The sequence below is a fragment of the Mustelus asterias genome, chromosome 18 (assembly GCF_964213995.1).
Source record: "Mustelus asterias chromosome 18, sMusAst1.hap1.1, whole genome shotgun sequence".
Lineage (NCBI taxonomy): Eukaryota > Metazoa > Chordata > Chondrichthyes > Carcharhiniformes > Triakidae > Mustelus > Mustelus asterias.
The window spans coordinates 40,366,747-40,390,455 of NC_135818.1; the positions used below are offsets into that span (position 1 = coordinate 40,366,747).

Sequence of the window (23,709 nt, forward strand, 5' to 3'; positions counted from 1 at the left end):
GTGCTAGGACCCCAGCTATTGAATTAAATATTAATGATCTGGAGGAGGGAACTAAATATATTATCTCCAAATCTGCAGATATATAAAGTTGGGCGGTAAGGTGAGCTTGCAGGAGGATACAGAGATGCTTCAGTGTGATTTGGACAGGCTGAGTGTGTGGGCATATGCAGTATAATGTGGATAAATGTGAGGTTATTCACTTTGGTACCAATGATAGGAAGACAGATTATTACTTGAATGGGTGTAAATTGAGAGAGGTAGATAGATACTCAGCGAGACCTTGGTGTCCTCATGCATCAGTCACTGAAAGCGCGCAGGTACAGCAGGCAGTAAAGAAGGCAAATGGTATGTTGGCCTTCCTAGCGAGAGGATTTGAGTAGAGTTAGAGAGATATTTTGCTGCAACTGTACAGGGTGTTGGTGAGGCCATACCTGGAGTATTGTGTGCAGTTTTGGTGTTTTTATCCGAGGAAGGATGTCCTTTCTATAGAAGGAGTACAGTGAAAGTTTACCAGGCTGAATCCTGGGATGACAGGGTCTGTCACATGAGGAGAGACTAAGTCGGTTTGAATTGTATTCATTGGGGTTTAGAAGAGTGGGAGGGGATCTCATAGAAACTTATAAAATTCTAACAGGGTAGATTCAGAATGAATGTTCCTGATGGTGGGGGAGTCCAGAACAAGAGGCCATAGTTTGAGGATAAGGGTTTTTAGAACTGAGGTGCGGAGAAATTTCTTCATCCAAGGAGAGAGTGGTGAATGTGTGGAATTCATTACCATAGAAAGTAGCTGAGGCCAAAGCGTTTTCTGATTTCAAGAAGAAATTAGATATAGCTCTTGGGAGTAAGAGATCAAGGGATATGGGGAGAAGGGGGAGGGGGGGTGAATCAGGATTTTTAATTTTTATGATCAGCCATGATCATAATCAATGGCAGAGCAGGTTCAAAGGGCCAAACGACCTACTCCTGCTTCTAGTTTTTATTTTTAATACATCTTCACATCACCTCGCATACTCATAAGTACCAGCTTGTCAAGTTGCCCAATGCACGACACCCCCATCACTCACCCCCGCCTGTACTTAGTAGCACTCAGAATTGACCTCCAAAATTCACAAACACAATCTCTCCCATACATTTCTCAATGAAAGCTGAAGAGTCAAGACGTGAAATGTTAGTTCTTTTCCCTCTCCACAGATGCTGTCAGACTTGCTGAGATTTTCCAGCCTCTGCAGTATTTTGCTTTTAATTTTCCAATGATGCCAGCCTCATACCCAAATTTCTGCCTCCAGAGAGCTTCAGCTTTCGCAGGCACAACACCCAGAACAATCAAACTTTCTGTCCTCTCTTTTGAAGGAGGCAGCAAAAGAGGAGAGTGGGGATGGTGGTTTGGAGAGTGCCTCCATCACTCTATTCAATCACTCAGAAAATGATACTGGCAACAGAGCCTGCAACCTCCAATGCTGCTGAGAACATTGAGGGAATGGAGAGTTAAAGCCTTATGCCACTTCTCAACTCTATTCTCACTCTTCCTTCATACTGAAAGATGCAATTCCTCCACCCCACCTTCTGCTTTTATATTTTTAGATACCCAAGGTCTGCCACCTGGACAACGTCAACAAAACCAAGAGGAAAAGACAGAGAGCCTACACCAGTAATTAAGAAGCACTATCACTTGATCTCACAATCCTAGCCATCGGTATTGCATGTAGTTTAGAGGTGGGTATAGGAGAGTTGTGGTGAGTCCCCAGGCACACAGCTAGATCAGCTTACAAGATAGTGAGATTGCATGTGTTCTGCTGCAAGAGACTCAAGGATTTCAATTGGGCAGTGTGCTGCAAAGCCCTAACTTTGATCTACACCGAGATGCTTGGTGTATTGGCAGGTCTGCCAGATGGTCTGTTGTCACTGTCAAGGAGCATGAAGCAGTTTGGTAGAGGGCAACGTGCTGAGCTTGAAGCTCATCCTTTCTACCAAAGTAGTGGCCAACTCCATGATTATACCAGCAGACCCCACTGATGGGACTGCTGTCTCAGCTTCTATTGTAGAACAAGTGGAAGCCACCCAACGCCTCACTTTTGCAGTGGAAACTCAGATGGAAATCAATACTTGCTCCCTTGCTGGCTCAGACTACTGCTATGATTGTAGTAGATACCAGTGTTCATTGCAATATGTAGGCTGTAACAGCAGCCCAGCAATGGTGGCACCATTAAGGATGAATTTACAGTCCTCTCTCATGATGACAGTACTCCCATCACTACTTCACCACCAGCGGTCTTGATGTTGCCTCTGAATCACTGCTGTTAATGCCAAAGTAGTCCAGTCCAAAGTCAGGCCCTCAAGGTCCAGGTTGTTCAAGGGCACATTGGAAGGCCAGTTGCAGTTTTCCCCACTGATCGTCAGCATTTCTCAACTATCTATGCTTCAGCCATGATAGCACCGCATAGGAAAACTAGGAATGGCAAAAGCACATGCAGGAGTTAGGCGGGGGTGGAAGAACTGCTCTTTGTAAACCCTTGTGGGGACGGTCTTCTGCAGAGACCAAATGCTAAATCTCTCTGTATCCACTACTCCATGTCCTAGTCAAGTTTCAGAGTACAAGGAACTAACACCACAGCCCACATATCTGGGTCCTCTGTCTTCCTGGCCTGCAAGGACCAAAATGCCAAAAACTTCGGCCAAGTTTGTGGAAATAAAGTAAACTCACATGTAACTCATTAAAATTACCCTTTAAATAATACTACTGCAGGGCACCATCTTTTAGCTGAATGCTTGGTGTTTGTGAAGTGACAGCTGAGTTTGTCCAATGGACTAAAAACGGGTGGCACTTGAATCCCAGGGGGACCAATATCCTGGCGGGAAGGTTGGCTAAGGCTACTGGGGAGAGTTTAAACTAGATAGGTTGGGGGGAGGGGATCAAGACGAGGTGACTGGGAGCGAGGAAGTTAGCTCGCAAACAGAGAAGGGTTATAGACAGTGCAAGAGGGAGGATGGACGGGGGGTAGAGAAGGGGAGAGCTCAGACCAAAGGATTGAGATGTGTTTACTTTAATGCCAGAAGTATAGTGAATAAAGGGGATGAGCTCAGAGCGTGGATCGATGCATGGAAGTGTGATGTGGTGGCCATTACGGAGACTTGGATGTCTCAGGGACAGGACTGAATACTCCGGGTGCCGGGATTCAGATGTTTCAGGAAGGACAGGGAGGGAGGCAAGAGAGGGGGTGGAGTGGCACTGCTGATCAGGGATAGTGTCACAGCTGTAGAGAAGGTGTATGCTGTGGAGGGATTGTCTACAGAGTCTCTGTGGGTGGAAGTTCAGAGTGGGAAGGGGTCGATCACTTTGCTGGGAGTTTTCTATAGGCCGCCCAATAGTAACAGGGAGATGGAGGAGCAGATAGGGAAACAGATCCTGGAGAGTTGCAATAATAGTAGAGTTGTTGTCATGGGAGACTTTAATTTCCCAAACATATATCCCTAGGGTAAGGGGATTGGATGGGGAGGAGTTCGTTAGGTGTGTCCAGGAGGGTTTCCTGACAGCATGTGGACAAGCCTACAAGAGGAGAGGCTGTACTTGATCTGATACTGACCAATAAACCTGGACAGGTGTCAGATCTCTGTGGGAGAGCATCTTGGGGATAGCGATCATAACTCTATCTCCTTTATGCTTGCATTGGAAAAAGAGAGGATCAGGCAAGCTAGGAAAGCGTTTATATGGAGTAAGGGGAAATTGAAACATAGAAAAACATAGAAAACTACAGCACAAAACAGGCCCTTCGGCCTCACAAGTTGTGCCGAACATATCCCTACCATTTAGGCCTACCTATAACCATCCATCCGATTAAGTCCCATGTACTCATCCAGGAGTCTCTTAAAAGACCCTATTGAGTTTGCCTCCACCACCACTGACGGCAGCCGATTCCACTCGCCCACCACCCTCTGTGTGGAAAAACTTCCCCCTGACATTTCCCCTGTACCTACACCCCAGCACCTTAAACCTGTGTCCTCTCGTAGCAGCCATTTCCACTCTGGGAAAAAGCCTGAGTGTCCACCCGATCTATGCCTCTCAACATCTTATATACCTCTATTAGGTCTCCTCTCATCCTACGTCTCTCCAAGGAGAAAAGACCGAGCTCCCTCAGCCTATCCTCATAAGGCATGCCACTCAATCCAGGCAACACCCTTGTAAATCGCCTCTGCACTCTTTCAATCTTTTCCACATCCTTCCTGTAATGAGGAGACCAGAACTGAACATAGTACTCCAAGTGGGGTCTGACGAGGGTCTTATATAGCTGCATCATTATCCCCAGAATCCTAAACTCAATCTCTCGATTGATAAAGGCCAGCACACCATATGCCCTCTTAACCACCTCCTCCAACTGCAGGGCCGTTTTTAGAGTCCTATGGACCCGGACCCCAAGGTCTTTCTGATCCTCTACACTGCTAAGAGTCTTTCCCTTTATATTGTACTCCTTCATCCTATTTGACCTGCCAAAATGGACCACTACGTATTTATCTGGGTTGAAGTCCATCTGCAACTTCTCCGCCCAGTCTTGCATCCTATCTATGTCCCTCTGCAACTTCTGACATCCCTCCAGACTATCCACAACCCCACCAACCTTCGTGTCGTTGGCAAACTTACCAACCCATCCCTCCACTTCCTCATCCAGGTCATTTATGAAAATGACAAACAGCAAGGGTCCCTGAACAGATCCCTGGGGGACACCACTGGTGACCGACCTCCATTTAGAAAAAGACCCATCTATATACACACTCTGCCTCCTTTGGGCAAGCCAGTTCTGGATCCACAGGGCAGCAGCACCTTGGATCCTATACCCTCTCACTTTTTCTAGAAGCCTTGTATGGGGGACCTTATCGAACGCCTTGCTAAAATCCATATAAACCACATCTACCGCTTTCCCTTCGTCAATGTGTTTAGTCACATTTTCGAAGAACTCCACCAGGCTCATAAGGCACGGTCTGCCTTTGACAAAGCCATGCTGAGTATTCTTGAGCATACTAAACCTCTCTAAATGCTCATAAATCTTGTCCCTCAGGATCTTCTCCATCAGCTTACCAACCACTGAGGTTAGACTCACCGGGCGGTAATTTCCTGGGCTATCCCTATTCCCCTTCTTGTAAATAGGAACCACATCCGCAATCCTCCAATACCTCTCCCGTCTCCATCGACGACGCAAAGATCATCGCCAGAGGCTCTACAATCTCTTCCCTCGTCTCCCACAGGAACCTGGGGTACACCCCATCCGGACCTGGCGACTTATCTATCTTGATGCCATTCAAAGATTCCAGCACAACCTCTTTGTTAAAGTCCACATACTCAATCTTTTCAGTCCACCCAGGTCCTTTTCCTCTGTGAAAACTGAGGCAAAATACTCATTAAGCACCTCTGCCATTTCTACTGGTTCTGTACTGATTTACCCGCCTTCACCTTTTATAGGCCCTATTCCTTCACGTCTCATCCTTTTACTCTTCACATATTTATAGAACGCCTTAGGGTTTTCCTTAATCCTATCTGCCAAGGCCTTCTTGTGACCCCTTCTGGCTCTCCTAATTTCCTTCTTTAGTCCCTTCCTACAAGCCGTATACTCCTCTAGATCCCTATCTTCGCCAAGCTCTCTGAACCTTCTGTACGCTTTCCTTTTCTTCTCGACTAAGTCCCGCACAGCTTTCGTGCACCACGGTTCCTTTAACCTACCAACACCTCCCTGTCTGCTCGGAACGTTGTCCTGTAGAACCCGAAACAGACATTCCTTGAAAAACTGCCACCTCTCTTCAGTAGATTTCCCCGAGGAAACCTCCTTCCAATTTACTCCTCTAATTTGCTGCCTTATGTCTTCATATTTCCCCATACTCCATATAAACACTTTCCTAGGTTGCCTGATCCTCTCTTTTTCCAATGCTAGCATAAAGGAGATAGAGTTATGACCGCTATCCCCAAGATGCTCTCCCGCTGAGAGATCTGACACCTGGCCAGGTTCATTGGTCAGTATCAGATCAAGTACAGCCTCTCCTCTTATAGGCTTGTCCACATGCTGTGTCAGGAAACCCTCCTGGACACACCTAACAAACTCCTCCCCATCCAATCCCCTTACCCTAGGGATATTCCAATCTATGTTTGGGAAATTAAAGTCTCCCATCACAACAACTCTGCTATTATTGCAACTCTCCAGGATCTGTTTCCCTATCTGCTCCTCCACCTCCCTGTCACTATTGGGCGGCCTATAGAAAACTCCCAGCAAAGTGATCGACCCCTTCCCACTCTGAACTTCCACCCACAGAGACTCTGTAGACAATTCCTCCACAGCATACACCTTCTCTACAGCTGTGACACTATCCCTGATCAGCAATGCCACTCCACCTCCTCCCTTGCCTCCCTCCCTGTCCTTCCTGAAACATCTGAATCCTGGCACCCGAAGTATCCAGTCCTGTCCCTGAGAGATCCAAGTCTCCGTAATGGCCACCACATCACACTTCCAGGCATCGATCCACACTCTGAGCTCATCCCCTTTATTCACTATACTTCTGGCATTAAAGTAAACACATCTCAATCCTTTGGTCTGAGCTCTCCCCTTCTCTATCCCCTGTCCATCCTCCCTCTTGCACCGTCTATAACCCTTCTCTGTTTGCGAGCCAACTTCCTCGCTCCCAGTCACCTCGTCTCGATCCCCTCCCCCCAACCTATCTGGTTTAAACTCTCCCCAGTAGCCTTAGCCAACCTTCCCGCCAGGAAATTGGTCCCCCTGGGATTCAAGTGCCACCCGTTTTTTGTGTACAGGTCATACCTGCCCCTAAAGAGGTCCCAATGGTCCAGGAACCCGAATCGCTGCCCCCTGCACCAGTCCCTCAGCCACACATTCAGCCTCCACCTCACTCCATTCCTGCCCTCACCCTCCCGTGGCACAGGCAGCAATCCTGAGATTACTACCTTTGCTTTCCTCCTTCTCAGCTGTCTCCCTAATTCCCTATACTCTCTTTCCATGACCCCTTCCTTCGTTTAAGACTTATCTAGACAGCTATATGAACGGAGTGGGAATGGAGGGATACAAAAGAGTGGTCTAGTTTGGACCAGGGAGCGGCGCGGGCTAATTGTTCCTGGTTTCTCATTTCAAGGCATCATTCTATGATCATCTTGCTGGTGCCAGTGCAGAGCGAGACTGCGGATAGTTGGGAACCTGTCTCGGGGGCAGGGAATTCATATGGTGTTCGTGGAAGTGGAAATGACTAGGGTTGGGAAGCATTTTCCGATCAGGGCCATTGTGATCTCCTGGACTCGTTTCGATCGCCTCAGGGGGTCGGAGAGGAATTTCCCAGATTTTTTTTCTCCCCATATTGGCCCTGGGGTTTTTCACTCTGGGTTTTCGCCTCTCCCTGGAGATCACATGGTCTGGAATGGGGGGGTGGGGGTGAGTTAATAGGTTGTAATGAACAAAGCATCGTAGCTGTGAGGGACAGCTCGGTGGATAGGATATTGGTATGTAGATAGGCTGGAAAATTGGGCGGGGATCCTGGATTCAGGATTCAATCCTGGACCGGGGAGCGGCGCGGGCTTGGAGGGCCGAAGGGCCTGTTCCTGTGCTGTATTGTTCTTTGTTCTTCCCACATCAGCGGTACCAATATGTACCGCTACCTCCGGCTCCTCTCCCTCCCACCTCAGGATTTCTGGGACTCGCCCAGTGACATCCTGGATCCCGGCCCCAGGGAGGCAGACCACCAACCGAGACTCCCGCCTGCCTCCGCAAAAATGCCTGTCCGACCCCTTTACTGTCGAGTCCCCGATTAACATTGCCTTCCTCCTCTTTTCCTTAGCCCTCTGAGTTACAGGGCCGGACTCCACCCCGGAGACACGGCCACTGCTGCTTCCCCCAGGCGGGCTGTCCCCGCAGCAGTACTCAGGCAGGAGTACTTGTTGTGTAGGGGCACATCCACCGGGGTGCTCTCAATCACCCGAGCTTTACCCTTCCTCGCCGTCACCCACTTGGCCACCACCCGTGGCCCTGGTGTGACCACATGATGATAGCTCTTGTCTATCACCTCCTCGTTCTTCCTTAACAGCCTAAGATCCTCGAGCTGCAGTTCCAGCTCCTTAACACGGCCCCTCAGGAACCGCAGCTCGACACACCCCTCACAGATGTGGATGTCCGGGAGGCCAGGTGCCTCCAGGACCTCCCACATCCTACACTGGGAACAACACACTGGCTTCACACTCATATTTGCCCCTTTATACCAAGGTACACAGAGAAAAGTAAATAATGAAAAAAAAAACTCACCCCTGCTCGCCCTGTTCCCTGAAGCCCTGTGAGCCAAAGCCCTTCTAGCTCACACTCTGCTCCCTGCTCACTTTGCTGCCCGCTCCCGACGCTGCCCGCTGTATACTGCAGCCTACCTTTTATACTTAGCGCGCTTAAAAAAAACCCTTCCCAGACTCCTTAGCAGCCCACTTCCGGTTTTCAGTTAAAATTAAGAAAAGAAAAATACTACTCCAAAAATAAAGGCAAAAACCCCCCACACTAACTGACTAAATAAATAAATAAATAAATCTCTCTCACCAGCACTCCTGCCACAAATCACTCCCTCTCTGCTTGCTCCCGTGGAAGATATAAGGCAGCAAATTAGAGGGGTAAATTGGAAGGAGGTATTCTCGGGGAAATGTACTGAAGAGAGGTGGCAGTTTTTCAAGGAATGTTCTACAGGACAACATTCCGAGCAGACAGGGAGGTGTTGGTAGGTTAAAGGAACCGTGGTGCATGAAAGCTGTGTGGGACCTAGTCGCGAAGAAAAGGAAAGCGTACAAAAGGTTCAGAGAGCTTGGCGAAGATAGGGATCTAGATGAGTATACAGCTTGTAGGAAGGGACTAAAGAAGGAAATTAGGAGAGCCAGAAGGGGTCACAAGAAGGCCTTGGCAGATAGGATTAAGGAAAACCCTAAGGCGTTCTATAAATATGTGAAGAGTAAAAGGATGAGATGTGAAGGAATAGGGCCTATAAAAGGTGAAGGCGGGAAAATCAGTACGGAACCAGTAGAAATGGCAGAGGTGCTTAATGAGTATTTTGCCTCGGTTTTCACAGAGGAGAAGGAACTGGGTGGATGTACTGCGGGCTTGCGGTGGACTGAAAAGATTGAGTATGTGGACTTTAACAAAGAGGTTTCGCTGGAATCTTTGAATGGCATCAAGATAGATAAGTCGCCGGGTCCGGATGGGATGTACCCCAGGTTACTGTGGGAGACGAGGGAAGAGATTGTAGAGCCTCTGGCGATGATCTTTGCGTCGTCGATGGAGACGGGAGGGCTGCCGGAGGATTGCGGATGTGGTTCCTATTTTCAAGAAGGGGAATAGGGATAGCCCAGGAAATTACCGACCGGTGAGTCTATCCTCAGTGGTTGGTAAGCTGATGGAGAAGATCCTGAGGGACAAGATTTATGAGCATTTAGAGAGGTTTAGTATGCTCAAGAATACTCAGCATGGCTTTGTCAAAGGCTGATCGTGCCTTACGAGCCCGGTGGAGTTCTTTGAAAATGTGACTAAACACATTGACGAAGGGAAAGCGGTAGATGTGGTTTATATGGATTTTAGCAAGGCGTTCGATAAGGTCCCCCATGCAAGAAAAAGTGAGAGGGCATGGGATCCAAGGTGCTGCTGCCCTGTGGATCCAGAACTGGCTTGCCCAAAGGAGGCAGAGAGTGTGTATAGATGGGTCTTTTTCTAAATGGAGGTCGGTCACCAGTGGTGTGCCCCAGGGATCTGTTCAGGGACCCTTGCTGTTTGTCATTTTCATAAATGACCTGGATGAGGAAGTGGAGGGATGGGTTGGTAAGTTTGCCAACGACACGAAGGTTGGTGGGGTTGTGGATAGTCTGGAGGGATGTCAGAAGTTACAGAGGGACATAGATAGGATGCAAGACTGGGCGGAGAAGTTGCAGATGGACTTCAATCCAGATAAATGCGTAGTGGTCCATTTTGGCAGGTCAAATGGGATGAAGGAGTACAATATAAAGGGAAAGACTCTTAGCAGTGTAGAGGATCAGAAGGACCTATTGTATGGAGATACATTTTTTTGTTTACCAATATGACCAGCAACTCAAAATTTTCATTTACTTTGACAGAAAATGTATAACTATGAACCTTGAAGATGTATGATTTTCAGTAACTTTCTATATGGAAAACACAGATACTAGTCAATTCCAGCACTAGTATAGAGTCATTTTGTAACATATTTTTATGAATATTATAGCTTGAAAAATATTGCAGTATCCAAGATATTATTGGTTTTGATATTCTTGCCATTGTATCTAATGTATTGATAAGATTGAACTTGTTTCCTTTCATTCTTATCTAACATTTTGTAGCTGGAGAATTACTTGCAGTGGCTTCTCTCCTTATTAACACACCTCTTGTGTTCCTCCTTTTTCTCTTCTACATGCTGCCCCTCAGGGTTATCATCCAAAATTATAGAGTAGAATTTTTATCCTCCTGCCAGTGGCAAGAATCGTGGTGGGTGGGGGCAATATATTTGGCGTAATGGAAAAAGTTTCTTACCGTAAATCTATGCCACTTGATTATTGATCCCTCTACTAAAGGGAAAAGTTCCTTCCTATCTATCTCCTTCATAATTTTGCACACCTTGATCAGGTCTCCCCTCAGCTTTTTCTGCTCCAAGGAAAATGACCCCAGCCTTTCCAGCCTCTCTTCACAGCTGAAAGCCTCAACCCAGACAATGTCCCGGTGAGTCTCCTCTGCACCCTCTCTAGTGCAATCACATCCTTCCTATAGTGTCGTGACCAGAACTGCACACAGTATTCTATTATGGGCTAATGAACGTTTTATGCACCTCTATCATAACTTCCCTGTTCTTATATTCTATGTTTCCATATTTCGATGTTCCTATAGGATAAGGGGGAAGGTGGGATCAGCCTTCGGGATTGAGTTGGTTCATCAGCCATGATCATAATGAATGGCGGAGCAGCCTTGAAGGGCCGAATTGGCCTCCTCCTGTTTCTAATTTCTATGTTTCCATGTTTCTGTGTCTTAGTTAATAATGGCAAGTATTTCATATGCCTCGTTAACCACCTTTTTTACCTGTCCTGCTGCCTTCAGGGACCCAAGGACATGCACCACAATTTCCCTCTGGACACGCCATTCATTGTGTAGTCCCTTGCCATGTTAGTCCCCCCCAAAATGCATCACCTCACACTTTATAGAGTTAAATTCCATTTGCCACCTCTCTGCTCATCTGACCAGCCCATCTATATCTTCTTGTAATTTAAAGCTTTCTTCCTCACTATTTAGCACACCACCACCAATTTTCATGTCATCTGCGGACTTACTGATCATACCTCCCTACTTTCATGTCTAGATCATTAATGTACACTACAAACAGCAAGGAATCCAACACCGATTCCTGCGGTACACCACTGGACACAGGTTTCAGGTCACAAAAACAACATTCAACCATCACCCTCGACCTCGTGACACTAAGCCAATTTTGGATCCAACTTGCCCTAGATCTGTTGGATTCTTATCTTCTTGACCAGTCTCTCATGTGGTCAAAAGCCTTACTGTAGTCCATGTAGACTACATCAACTGCATTTCCCTCATTTCCACACTTGGTCATCTCCTCGAATAATCCAATCAAATTTATAGATAGGATCTCCCCCTGTCAAATCCATGCTGACTATTCTTGCCTCCAAGTGGAAATAATTCTGTCTCTCAGAATTTTTTCCAATAATTTCCTTACTATTGATGTTGGACTCATTGGTCTGCAATTAACTGTTTTATCCCCCCTACTTTCCTTCTTAAATAATGGTACCACATTAGCTGTCCTCCTGTCCTCTGACACCACTCCTGTGGCCAGAGAGGATTTGAAAATTAGTAGAGCCCTCGCAATCTCCTCCTTTGCCTGACAACACATCTCGCCTGGGCCTGGGGATTTATCCACTTTTAAGTCCACTAAAACCACTAATACCTCTTCTCTCCCATTGCTAATCTTTTCAATTATATCACAATCCCCAACCCTGATTTCTGTCCCTACATCGTCCTTCTCCCTTGGAGGAACAGAGAGATCTTGGGGTCCATATCCACAGATCTCTAAAGGTTGCCACTCAAGTGGATAGAGCTGTGAAGAAGGCCTATAGTGTGTTAGCTTTTATTAACAGGGGGTTGGAGTTTAAGAGCCATGGGGTTATGCTGCAACTGTACAGGACCTTGGTGAGACCACATTTGGAATATTGTGTGCAGTTCTGGTCACCTCACTGTAGGAGGGATGTGGAAGCGCTGGAGGGAGTGCAGAGGAGATTTACCAGGATGCTGCCTGGTTTGGAGGGTAGGTCTTATGAGGAAAGGTTGAGGGAGCTGGGGCTGTCCTCTCTGGAGCGGAGGAGGCTGAGCGGAGACTTAATAGAGGTTTATAAAATGATGAAGGGGATAGATAGAGTGAACGTTCAAAGACTATTTCCTCGGGTGGATGGATCTATTACAAGAGGGCATAACTATAGGGTTCGTGGTGGGAGACATAGGAAGGATGTCCGAGGTAGGTTCTTTACTCAGAGAGTGGTTGGGGTGTGGAATGGACTGCCTGCAGTGATAGTGGAGTCAGACACTTTAGGAACATTTGAGTGGTTATTGGATAGGCACGTGGAGCACACCAGGATGATAGGGAGTGGGATAGCTTGATCTTGGTTTCAGATAAAGCTCGGCACAACATCGTGGGCCGAAGGGTCTGTTCTGTGCTGTACTGTTCTATGTTCTATGACCTTGGGGTCCGGGTCCATAGGACTCTAAAATCGGCCCCGCAGGTGGAGGAGGTGGTTAAGAAGGCGTATGGTGTGCTGGCCTTTATCAATCGAGGGATTGAGTTTAGGAGTCCGGGGGTAATGATGCAGCTATACAAGACCCTCGTCAGACCCCACTTGGAGTACTGCGCTCAGCTCTGGTCGCCTCATTACAGGAAGGACGTGGAAAAGATTGAAAGGGTGCAGAGGCGATTTACAAGGGTGTTGCCTGGATTGAGTGGCATGCCTTATGAGGATAGACGGAGGGAGCTTGGTCTTTTCTCCTTGGAGAGACGTAGGATGAGAGGAGACCCAATAGAGGTATATAAGATGTTGAGAGGCATAGATCGGGTGGACTCTGAGGCTTTTTCCCAGGGTAGAAATGGCTGCTACGAGAGGACACAGGTTTAAGGTGTTGGGGGGTAGGTACAGGGGAAATGTTAGGGGGAAGTTTTTCCACACAGAGGGTGGTGGGCGAGTGGAATCAGCTGCCATCAGTGGTGGTGGAGGCGAACTCAATAGGGTCTTTTAAGAGACTCCTGGATGAATACATGGGACTTAATAGGATGGAGGGTTATAGGTAGGCCTAAAAAGGTAGGGATATGTTCGGCACAACTTGTGGGGCCGAAGGGCCTGTTTTGTGCTGTAGTTTTTCTATGTTTCTATGACATACATGGTCCAAATTTGGTCGATAGGATCATCTCAGCCGGTCGAGCCATATGCCGTTGCGATAGCACCAAATCAGTTGCTTCTGGAGCAAGCAGGGGATGCCCAAAAGATGGCATGCCACATCAGAAACAGCAGGGGCATAGCGCAAACCAGCAAAAGGGCACAGTGTAATGTTCAGTGACACGTGGAAACGAAATTCATGCCTACAATTTATTTCCCAAAATGTCAAATTCAAATACTAATTTATCCTGGATCTGAATTATTTTTATTTAAAATGGACCCATTATTGAAAATTGCAACAATAATCTTTTCTTGCATGTATACAATGCATTAATAGGATAACAAGCCTTTCTGAAGACATGACCATAAAATTTCCAAAAACTCTTTAACTCTCATACACCAATAGAAAGGTGTGTTTGATCAGTGCAAATGACGTACCAGCATTACGTTACTGTCCAAAGGCTGTGACTTCCAATGATTCCTGTGTTTAGCTATACTCTGGGGGAAAGAAATTAAAATGAATGCCATGATTCTAAAAATACAAGGACCATTGTAGTGAAAAGAAAAAAAAAAAATCTGCTAGAAGACCAATATATTGTCATAAAATTATATTTTCAGTTTAGCATTTAGTTTGCACTGATGTTTGGGGCTACATTCCATATTCAAAGCTTATACTGCAGCAATTCACATTATTCTCATGCTCCATAACACAAACATCCCAATTTCTACACAATTCCAATGTGCACAATTTTCATTTTGGAATTACAAGTTCAAAGGTCTAAAGCAAATGCTATTTGTGTGAGCTTTCCTAAGTATATTTTTAAATTGACTGAAACTGCATATAATTTCACTTACTTGGGCATATACTAAACACTTTATAACTAGAACTTCATAGAAAATGCCATTAAATTACAGAATTAGTCATCTGGGGATTAGAATGCTCTAATTAGAAGTCAGATACACAATGAAGAGCTTATTTTAAATGGAGCATTGCCTGCTGGCTGGAAAATTAATATTCCTTTATGTAATTCTGGATACATTTTCATCATTAAGATTCCTAAATACTCAAAAAACATTTTTTCAAAGCAAATATGTTACCTGTCGAAGGATTGAAAAATTTGCTACTTGTTGCTGCTGCCATCGGAGACTGGGAGAAAATCCTGCAGGGGCAGGTTGACATCCAGATAGCTAAAATATAGATATATAAACTGAATTATGACAAAGTGTGCAGCATGTGCAACATGACAAAATATCTATACTTTAACTTAGATGAATGTAGCTGCAATTCTACAGCAAGAAGAAACAGATGGGTAAGGGAGATGGATTTCTCTTTTCCACATGTGAAAAGATAACTCTTACTTATATTTGTTTAAAAATGTAATGGAACTATTTCTGATGGGGAGATGCTGGCTTTGGACTGGGGTGGGCTCAGTAAGACGTCTCACAACACCAGGTTAAAGTCCAACAGGTTTATTTGGAATCATGAGCTTTCAGAGCGCTGCTCCTTCATCAGATTGTCATTCATTCTTCACTCTGAGTCCAAAGGAAGAAAATATCATTGATGTATCTGGTGTAGAGTGTCGGCTGAGGTCCTTTGTGGTGAAGAGGTCTTGTTCGAACTTGTGCATGAGGATGTTGGCATATTGAGGTGTGAATTTGGTCCCCATGGCTGTTCCATGTGTCTGGATGAAGACCTGGTTGACAAAGATGAAGATTTTGTGGTCCAGGATGAAGCAGATGAGTTGCAGAATTGCATCTGGAGATTGGCAGTTGTCGGTGTCGAGTATGGAGGCTGTTGCAGCAATGCCGTCGTCATGGGGATTGCTGATGTAGAGTGCTGAGACATCCATTGTGATGAGGTGTGTTTCTGGTTCAACTGCACCATGGGTGCTGAGTTTCTGTAAGAGGTCCATAGTGTTGCAACAGAAGCTGGGGGTTCCTTGTACGATGGATTTCAGGATGCCCTCGACGTAGCCAGAGAGGTTCTCACACAGGGTCCCATTGCCTGATTGGATGAGATGGCCGGGTGTGTTGGCCTTGTGCATCTTCGAGGGGCAATAGAGATATTCAACGCGCGGAGTATGTGGGATGAGAACACGTAGGGTGTTCTGAAGGTCTGGATCAAAGAGGTCTTGATCAGTCTGTTGAGTTGGTGGGTTTGTTCTTTGGTTGGATCTGCAGCTAACAGTCTGTAGTGTTCCTGGTTGTTCAGTTGTTGGTACACTTCTTTGCAGTAATTCATTCTGTTGAGTATGACGGTGGCCCCTCCTTTGTCTGCTGGTTTGATGACAATGTTGTGATTGGTCTGGAGAGCATGGTGCGTTGTGCTTGGGTGACATTCAGGGCTGTCTTGAGAGTGCGTCTGATGAATCTGGCATTGACATCTTATCTCCACTGACCTGATGAAGGAGCAGCGCTCCAAAAGCTCGTGATTCTAAATAAACCTATTGGACTTTAACCTGGTGTTGTGAGACTTCTTACTGAACCATTTCTGGTTTAAGAAAAATCAATTACCTAAGAGGGCAATAAGAGAGAGGTTGCATTGCTGACATATATGACAAAATATTAACTGGAGTTCTGCACAGTGCGTTTTGAATAACTGTTTAGTTATGTTTGAATTGCAATCCACAGTGCATTCTTTAAAAGGGCAACTTAATTTTGGTTCAAAACATGTTTATAGAAAAACGTTTTGGCAATTTTGATAAAACGTCACATAATTTTGAATAAGGTTATTGTAGCTAATCACACAACCACAAAAATACACTTTAATGTTTGCAAAACCAATTCAAGGAAAAACATGCATCTTATTCAGCAGTCCTGTAAAGATGTGCAAATTTCAAAATGAACTAGATTCTTGATATGGACAACGTGCAAGTTCAGTTTATGTTCAAAAATGTACACAAAGTGGACAAGTTCCATTGAATACATTCAAGACCGAGTTAGACAGATATGTGATCAATAACACAGAAGATAGCAGGAGTCCATTTGGCCCTTCGAGCCTGCTCCGCCATTCATAAAGATCATGGCTGATCATCCAACTCAATAGCCTAATCCTGCTCCTCTCCCTCCACCCCCCCCCCCCCCCCCCCATAACCTTTGATCCCATTTGCCCCAAGTGTTATATCCAGCCGCATCTTGAATGCATTCAATGTTTTGGCATCAACTACTTCCTGTGGTAATGAATTCCACAGGCTCACCACACGTTGGGTGAAGAAATGTCTCCTCACCTCCATCCTAAACAGTCTACCCCGAATCCTCAGACTGTAACCTCTGGTTCTGGACTCCCCCACCATCGGGAATATCCTCCCTGCATCTACCCTGTCTAGTCCTGTTAGAATTTTAAAAGTCTCTATGAGATTGCCCCCACCCCCTCATTCGTCTGAACTCCAGCTAAAACAATTCTAACCTACTCAATCTCCCCTCACACATCAGTCCCTCCATCCCCGGAATCAGCCTGGTAAACCTTCGCTGCACTCCCAAGAGCAAGAACATCCTTCCTCAGAAAAGGAGACCAAAACTGCACACAATACTCTAGGTGTGGCCTCACCAAGACCCTGTAATAGTTGCAACAGCACATCCCTGCTCCTGTACTCGAAACCTCTCGCAATGAAGGCCATTTGCCTTCTTTACCGCATGCTTACCTTCAGTGACTGGTGCACAAGGACACCCAGGTCCCGCTGCACACTCCCCTCTCCCAATTTACAGCCATTCAGGTAGTAATCTGCTGCCTTGTTTTTGCTTCCAAAGTGAATAACCTCACACTTATCCAAATTATACTGCACCTGCCATTGATTAGCCCACTCACCCAACCTGTCCAGATCATTCTGAAGAATCTCTGCATCCTTGTCACAGTTCACCCTCCCACCCAACCTGGTATCATCTGCAAACTTTGAGATGTTACATTTTGTTCCCTCATCCAAATCATTAATATATATTGTGAATAGCTGGGGTCCAGCATCGATCCCTGTGGCACCCCACTAATTACTGCCAATTTGAAAAGCACCCATTAATTCCTACTCTTTGTTTCCTCTCTGCCAACCAGTTTTCTATCCATCTCAATACACTTCCTCCAATCCCATGCGCTTTAATCTTGCACGATAATTTCTTGTGCTCACTTTCTGAAAGTCCAAATATACCACATTTACGGATTCCCCTTTGTCAACTCTACTAGTTACATCTTCAAAGAATTCCAACAGATTTGTTGATAAATCCATGCTGACTCTGTCTGATCCTGCCACTGCTTTCTAAATGCTCTGCTCTAAAGTCCTTGACAATGGATTTGAGAATTTTCCCCACTACCGATGTTAATCTTACTGGTCTATAATTCCCCATTTTCTCTCTACCTCCCTTTTTGAATGTTGGAGTGACATTCGCTACCCTACAATCTGCAGAGACTGTTTAAGAGTCTATAGAATCCTGGAAGATGACCACCAATGCATCCACTATTTCTAGAGCCACTTCCCCAAGTACTCTGGGATGTAGATTATCAGGCCCTGGGGATTTATCCGTCTTCAATCCCATCAATTTTCCCAGTACCATTTCTCTACTAATGTTGATCTCCCTCAGTTCTTCCCTCTCACTAAATCTTGCATTCTCCAACATTTCTGGCATCTGATTTGTGAAGACAGAACCAAAATATGTATTTGGTTGCTCGGCCATTTCTTCGTTCTCTATTACACATTCCCCCATTTCTGTCTGTGGGGGACTTACATTTGTCTTCATCAATCTCTTTCTCTTCATGTATCTATAGAAACTCTGTCAGTCTTGCAGCCCTTGCAAGCTTACTTTCGTATTGTATTTTCCCCCTCTTATTCAATCCCTTGGTCCTTCTTTGCTGAATTCTAGACTGCTCCCAATTCTCAGACCTATTATTTTTCTTGGCCAATCTGTATGCTTCTTCCTTAGATCAGATACTCTCTCTAATTTCCTTTGTAAGCCATGGATTGGCCCTCTTACCCATTTTGCTTTTGTGCCAGACAGGAATAAACAGTTGCTGCAGTTCCCCCATGCGTTCCTTGAATGTTTGCCATTGTCTATCCACTGTCATCCCTTTAAGTAACTCTCCTCAATCTACCAAGGCCAACTCACACCTCATATCCTCAGTTTCCTTTATTGAGATTCACACCCTAGTCTCTGAATCAACTACTTCACTCTCCATCTTGATGAAAAATTCTATCATGTTATGGTCACTCATCCCCAAGGGGTCTCGTACAGTGAGATTGGCAATGATTCCCTTCTCATTACACAATACCCAGTCTAAGATGGCCTGCTCTCTAGTTGGTTCCTCCACATATTGGTCAAGACAACTATCCCGTATACACTCCAGGAATTCTTCCTCTACAGCATCGTGGCTAATTTGATTTGCCCAATCTATGTACAGCTTAAAATCACCCATGATCACCGATATTCCTTTATCACATGCATCACTAATTTCATGTTTAATGCCATTCTCAACTTCACCACTGCAGTTTGGAGGTCTATAATATGACACCCACTAATGTTTTTTGCCCCTTGGTATTTCTCAACTCTACCCAGGCTCCACGTTGTCAGAGCCAATATCTTTTCTCACTATTGTGTTAATTTCTTCTTTAACCAGCAGTGCCACTCCACCACCTTTTCCTTTATGCCTGTCCTTCCTAAATACTGAATACCCTGGGACATTCAATTCCCATCCCTGGTTACCGTGTGGCCATGTCTCCGTAGGGAGTCATGGGTTATGGGGGACAGGCAGGAAAGTGGGGTGAAGGCCACAATCAGATCAGCCATAATTATCTTCATGACGGAACAGGCTCAATAGGTTGAGTGGCCTACACCTTCTCCTACCTCTTATGAACAAGTGTACGACAACACTAAAAGACACAAAACTCAAAGTATCAAGGAAAAAAAACCATCATATCCAGATGAACAACTTAGTTAGAAAAACATGCATTTATGTAGCAATTTATCTCCTCCTCGGTCAAGTCGAAAGCACTGTTCATCAATAGGTCAGTTCGGAAGTGCAGTCACTATCATTAAGCAAGCAATTTGCACACAGCAAGGTCCAAGAAACAGCAACTGAATGGATGACCAGTTAACTGATTTTAATGGCAATGGTTGAGGAAAATGACCAGGACACTCAGAAAATTCACACATCTGTGAATAGTCATTTAAGCAGACATAACATCTTATCCAAAAGGCAGCAATTCGAACATTGCTGCACACGCTCAATACTACAGAGCAGTGCGCTAAAAATATATTTCCTAGGGCAAATTCCAAAGATGTGCAAGTTAGGTGAATTGGCCATGCTAAATTGCCTATTGGCATCCAAGATGTGCAGATTAGGTAGACTGGTCATGATCAACGCATGGAGTTATGGTGTTAGGGCGGGTAATTGGGCCTGGGTAGGGTGCTCTTTCAGAGGGCTGGTACAGACTTGATGAATTGAATGGCCTCTTCTGCACTGTAGGAATTTTATGATTCAATGAAATTAAGCTAATTCTGCTTTGATTTCTATTTAAAATATTGTTCATTATAAAGATACACAAGTTTTCACTGTCAGTCTCATCTTTCCAATAAGTTTACTAGTTGCATTAAGCCAACACTACAGAGCCAAAAGTAGACACGGAACACTTTTTTAGAACCTAAAAAAAATCCTTAAAAAGACAGATCCTAAAGTTTTCGTGTAATGTATCCAATTATTGTACTTACTGAAACACTCACAGTCTGATTTCTTTTCAACTTTCTTGGGTCAATTTTTGCCACAACTACTTCAGGACATCTTGATGCTTCAATCCTGAGAGCAAAAATTGAGATACAACCTCTAAATTATAACTTGAAGGTTAAACTGCAACTGAAGAGTTTAAAGCAAGATCACACCATTAAATATTTCTTAGTGATATTCATTTTAGTGTTGCAGCTGAACTGAACGTCCATTATCTACATGCTAATTGTCCACCATGTTACAGGATAAAATCATGAGAAATTGAAGCACCATGAATCTTTAGCTACTTATATTACACATTTTTATTCCTATATCTGGAGTATTGCTATTTCATTCATGCATGGCCATATTTTGGCATCCGATTTCTATAATTCACCTTTGGAATGAGAAGCAGGAATTTTCCCGCCATGTTATCAAGATTCTACTGTTAACTGGTCAAGATGCATCATATATTGGGTGTTACTTTACTTCACAAATATGATACAAATTCATGCTGAAGCTAAAAAGTGTATTATATGGCATAATGGGCTGTTAAGAGTTGAGAAAGGTCAAAGTTATACTTAAAATAAGTTAGGCTAGACTGCCTTTTTGCTTTTAGGATATTTAACCTACTAACTTTCTCACCCTCATATCTCCATGGGCAAGCATCAGCCACAACAAAGCAAAGTGACTACTTCCCAGGCCTCTATCAATGCCACAAGGTCGATAAATCATACCAGGCACAAACCGAATCTTGCAGCAGGAAAGTCGATCTAAATCCATACTTTAATACAGCAGTTACAACTCAGGTTGCATTGCAAAATAACCTTTATTGGCCTTATATTTTACTTGCTTTGTACCTGAAGTTATACCAAACATTTAACTGTAATTTAGTCAACTCTTCCGCTTTTACTTACTGGACTCTTTTCAAGTATTCTTGGGATGTTCTGGGTGGCACACTTGGGTCAAAGTCTTCAATTGTATCCCAATCATCCACAGGCAATTGCCTGGGCATCAGATCTTCTTCAAAGTTCATGGCTGTCACATTTTGCCCACACCGATTAAAAAAGAGAAAATTAAACATTAGGATTGCATTTGATTGACCAAATAGTCACAAAATTAATGCCTCATGAAAATCATTAAACCTGGGAGTGAAGATTTATCACTGGGGAACTTCAGAAGAGGAAGACTATGAATCATCATTAATGCTTCTAGGTACATTTTTGACAATGCAATCCACATTTTGGTCATGGTGCATTTTTGGATCAGTTCATATCTGAAAAGTGCACCATTGCAAAAATGCATAATACATAGTGTAGTCAAATGATTACAATATTTAAAGAATCAGGTACTTCCTATTCTGTGGTACTAATGATTCTGCACGTGACTGGATGCAAATTTTACTAAAGATACTACCTGTACTGTTTCATCCATCTCAAAAAGGGTTGATTTAAAAACACAGGTTCATAGTTTTTTTTGTGAATCAGTAAAATTCTCATAACCTTGCATCAGTAATTTGTAGGGGCATAGCTATAAATAGAAATTAATGCAAGCAACTGTCTGCTATTATTGCCCCCAAAAGACAGGTCTGGGAAATGTGTAATTAAAAAAAAATGCTGGAAATACTCAGCAGGCCGGGCAGCATCTGTGCAGAGAAACAGAGTTAATGTTTCAGGTCAAGATGATCTTACATCAGAGGTGAGATTGGACAGAGTTAAATAAATAAGCCACTCTAAATTGTTTCTTTGTGTGGATTCTTGCAATATGGCTGCTGAGTTATGCAAAAGTAATTTATTTGCAGTGCACCATGGCACTTCTGCAAGATGTGATGAGTTATTATGCAAACAACAAAGCCTTTTATTTTTTGGTCACAGGCCAGGGGGGCACATTCTGCATATTTCTGAGGCTGAAAATAAACTAAAATCAGCGAGTACAAATCATAGAGGTTTACAGCATGGAACAGGCCCTTCAGCCCAACTTGTCCATGCAGCCCTTTTTTTAAAAAACCCCTAAACTAATCCCAATTGCCCACTTTTGGCCCATATCCCTCTATACCCATCGTACCCACGTAACTATCCAAATGCTTTTTAAAAGAAAAAATTGTACCCACCTCTACTACTATCTCTGGCAGCTTGTTCCAGACACTCGCCACCCTCTGTGTGAAAAAATTGCAGTCATGATGTGGAGATGCCGGCGTTGGACTGGGGTGAACACAGTAAGAGTTTTAACAACACCAGGTTAAAGTCCAACTTTAACCTGGTGTTGTTAAAACTCTTACTGTGAAACAATTGCCCCTCTGGACACTTTTGTACCTCTCCCCTCTCACCTTAAATCTATGCCCTCTAGTTTTAGACTCCCCTACCTTTGGGAAAAGATATTGACTATCAAGCTGATCTATGCCCCTCATTATTTTATAGACCTCTATAAGGTCACCCCTCAGCCTCCTACGCTCCAGAGAAAAAAGTCCCAGTCTATTCAGCCCCTCCTTATAACTCAATCCACCAAGTCCTGGTAGCATCCTAGTAAATCTTCTCTGCACTCTTTCTAGTTTAATAATAGACTTATTTAATATCAAAGAATGGGAAAACCAAACAACAGACCAGCAGTAGTAGTAAATGTCATAAAATAATAGGAATATTGTATTTGGGAAGCTCCCCTGAGGGGTAGTTAAACTGCGAGGGGCCGGGGGTATACTTTGAACAGAGTTGGCATGTTTATCAGTAACAGAAAACTAAACTGATTGAAGAGTTTGCGTTAAACTCTAGATCAGGGGAATAGTGGAGGCATTCTGTGTTATTGCTAGATTTCAGTTAGATTCCCCATCCAATCACAGGGGAGTGACACACTAACTCAGGACACAGGTATACTGTACTGGTTATACAGAGGCTGCTCTCAGTAGTGACCAGGCCTTTAACCACACACTCACACACACGCTGCAGCTACTCACCCAGCTCACACTCAGCACCCCTTCCAACGTCACATGACAACTTGCAACCAACCACCGCTTCCCCCATCCAGCACTTTTAACCCATCCGCCCATCAAATAAGCAGTGTGGCGATAGACGTGGCGATCTATCTGACGGTACCAGAGAAAACCGCCATGTTAAACCGCCGCCGGTAACGGGTTTTATGTCCCAATAATCGCGATACACCGATTTAACTCCAATACCCAGGAGGCAGTGCGTGTAGTCCGCATGCGCAGTGACGGCAGACGGTAAAGCGACTGCGCAGTGACGGCAGACGGTAAAGCGACTGCGCAGTGAAGATCACAGTTTGAGTAGGGGAAACCATTCGACCTGTAGTGGCTGCTCTGGTTCTCCGAAGGAGTAACATACTTAGTGGCCTCCCTCAAGGATAATTTCAAAATGTTCCCGTTAGTGGAAGCTGGAGTCTGCGTTACCCAAATTGAAAAGGAATGATTTTACCCACATGATGTGTGTTATGTTCACTGCATTCACTATAGCCTGTTAGGGAAGTAATCGTGTTTTTAATCGGGATTTGTTGTTCTATTTGCTGCAGTTCACAATAGACTTCGCTATAAATAAAATAGGTGGGTGTGATAGAGGATTTGTTAGTCAGGGAA

General features: G+C 44.6%; 1 protein-coding gene across 6 annotated transcripts in view; it reads right to left on the reverse strand.

Moving 5' to 3' along the window:
* gemin2 (gem (nuclear organelle) associated protein 2) overlaps positions 1-23,347 on the reverse strand; it is a 42,832-nt gene extending 19,485 nt beyond the window's left edge. For 2 of the 6 annotated variants that reach the window (XR_013500020.1, XM_078233810.1), the window contains exons 1-6: positions 23,074-23,285; positions 22,237-22,281; positions 21,044-21,164; positions 20,135-20,219; positions 14,546-14,635; positions 13,886-13,945 (exon numbers count right to left, since the gene is read on the reverse strand). Coding sequence is in view for 5 of the 6 variants with exons in the window: in XM_078233810.1 (XP_078089936.1) it covers positions 13,886-13,945; positions 14,546-14,635; positions 20,135-20,219; positions 21,044-21,164; positions 22,237-22,281; positions 23,074-23,140 (468 nt within the window). In the remaining variant the exon portion in view is untranslated. Of the gene's footprint in view, positions 1-13,885; positions 13,946-14,545; positions 14,636-20,134; positions 20,220-21,043; positions 21,165-22,236; positions 22,282-23,052 lie in introns of all 6 variants that reach the window. The other 4 variants (XM_078233811.1, XM_078233814.1, XM_078233813.1 and 1 more) reach the window with 4 other exon arrangements.
* Between the last annotated feature and the right edge of the window lie 362 nt (positions 23,348-23,709).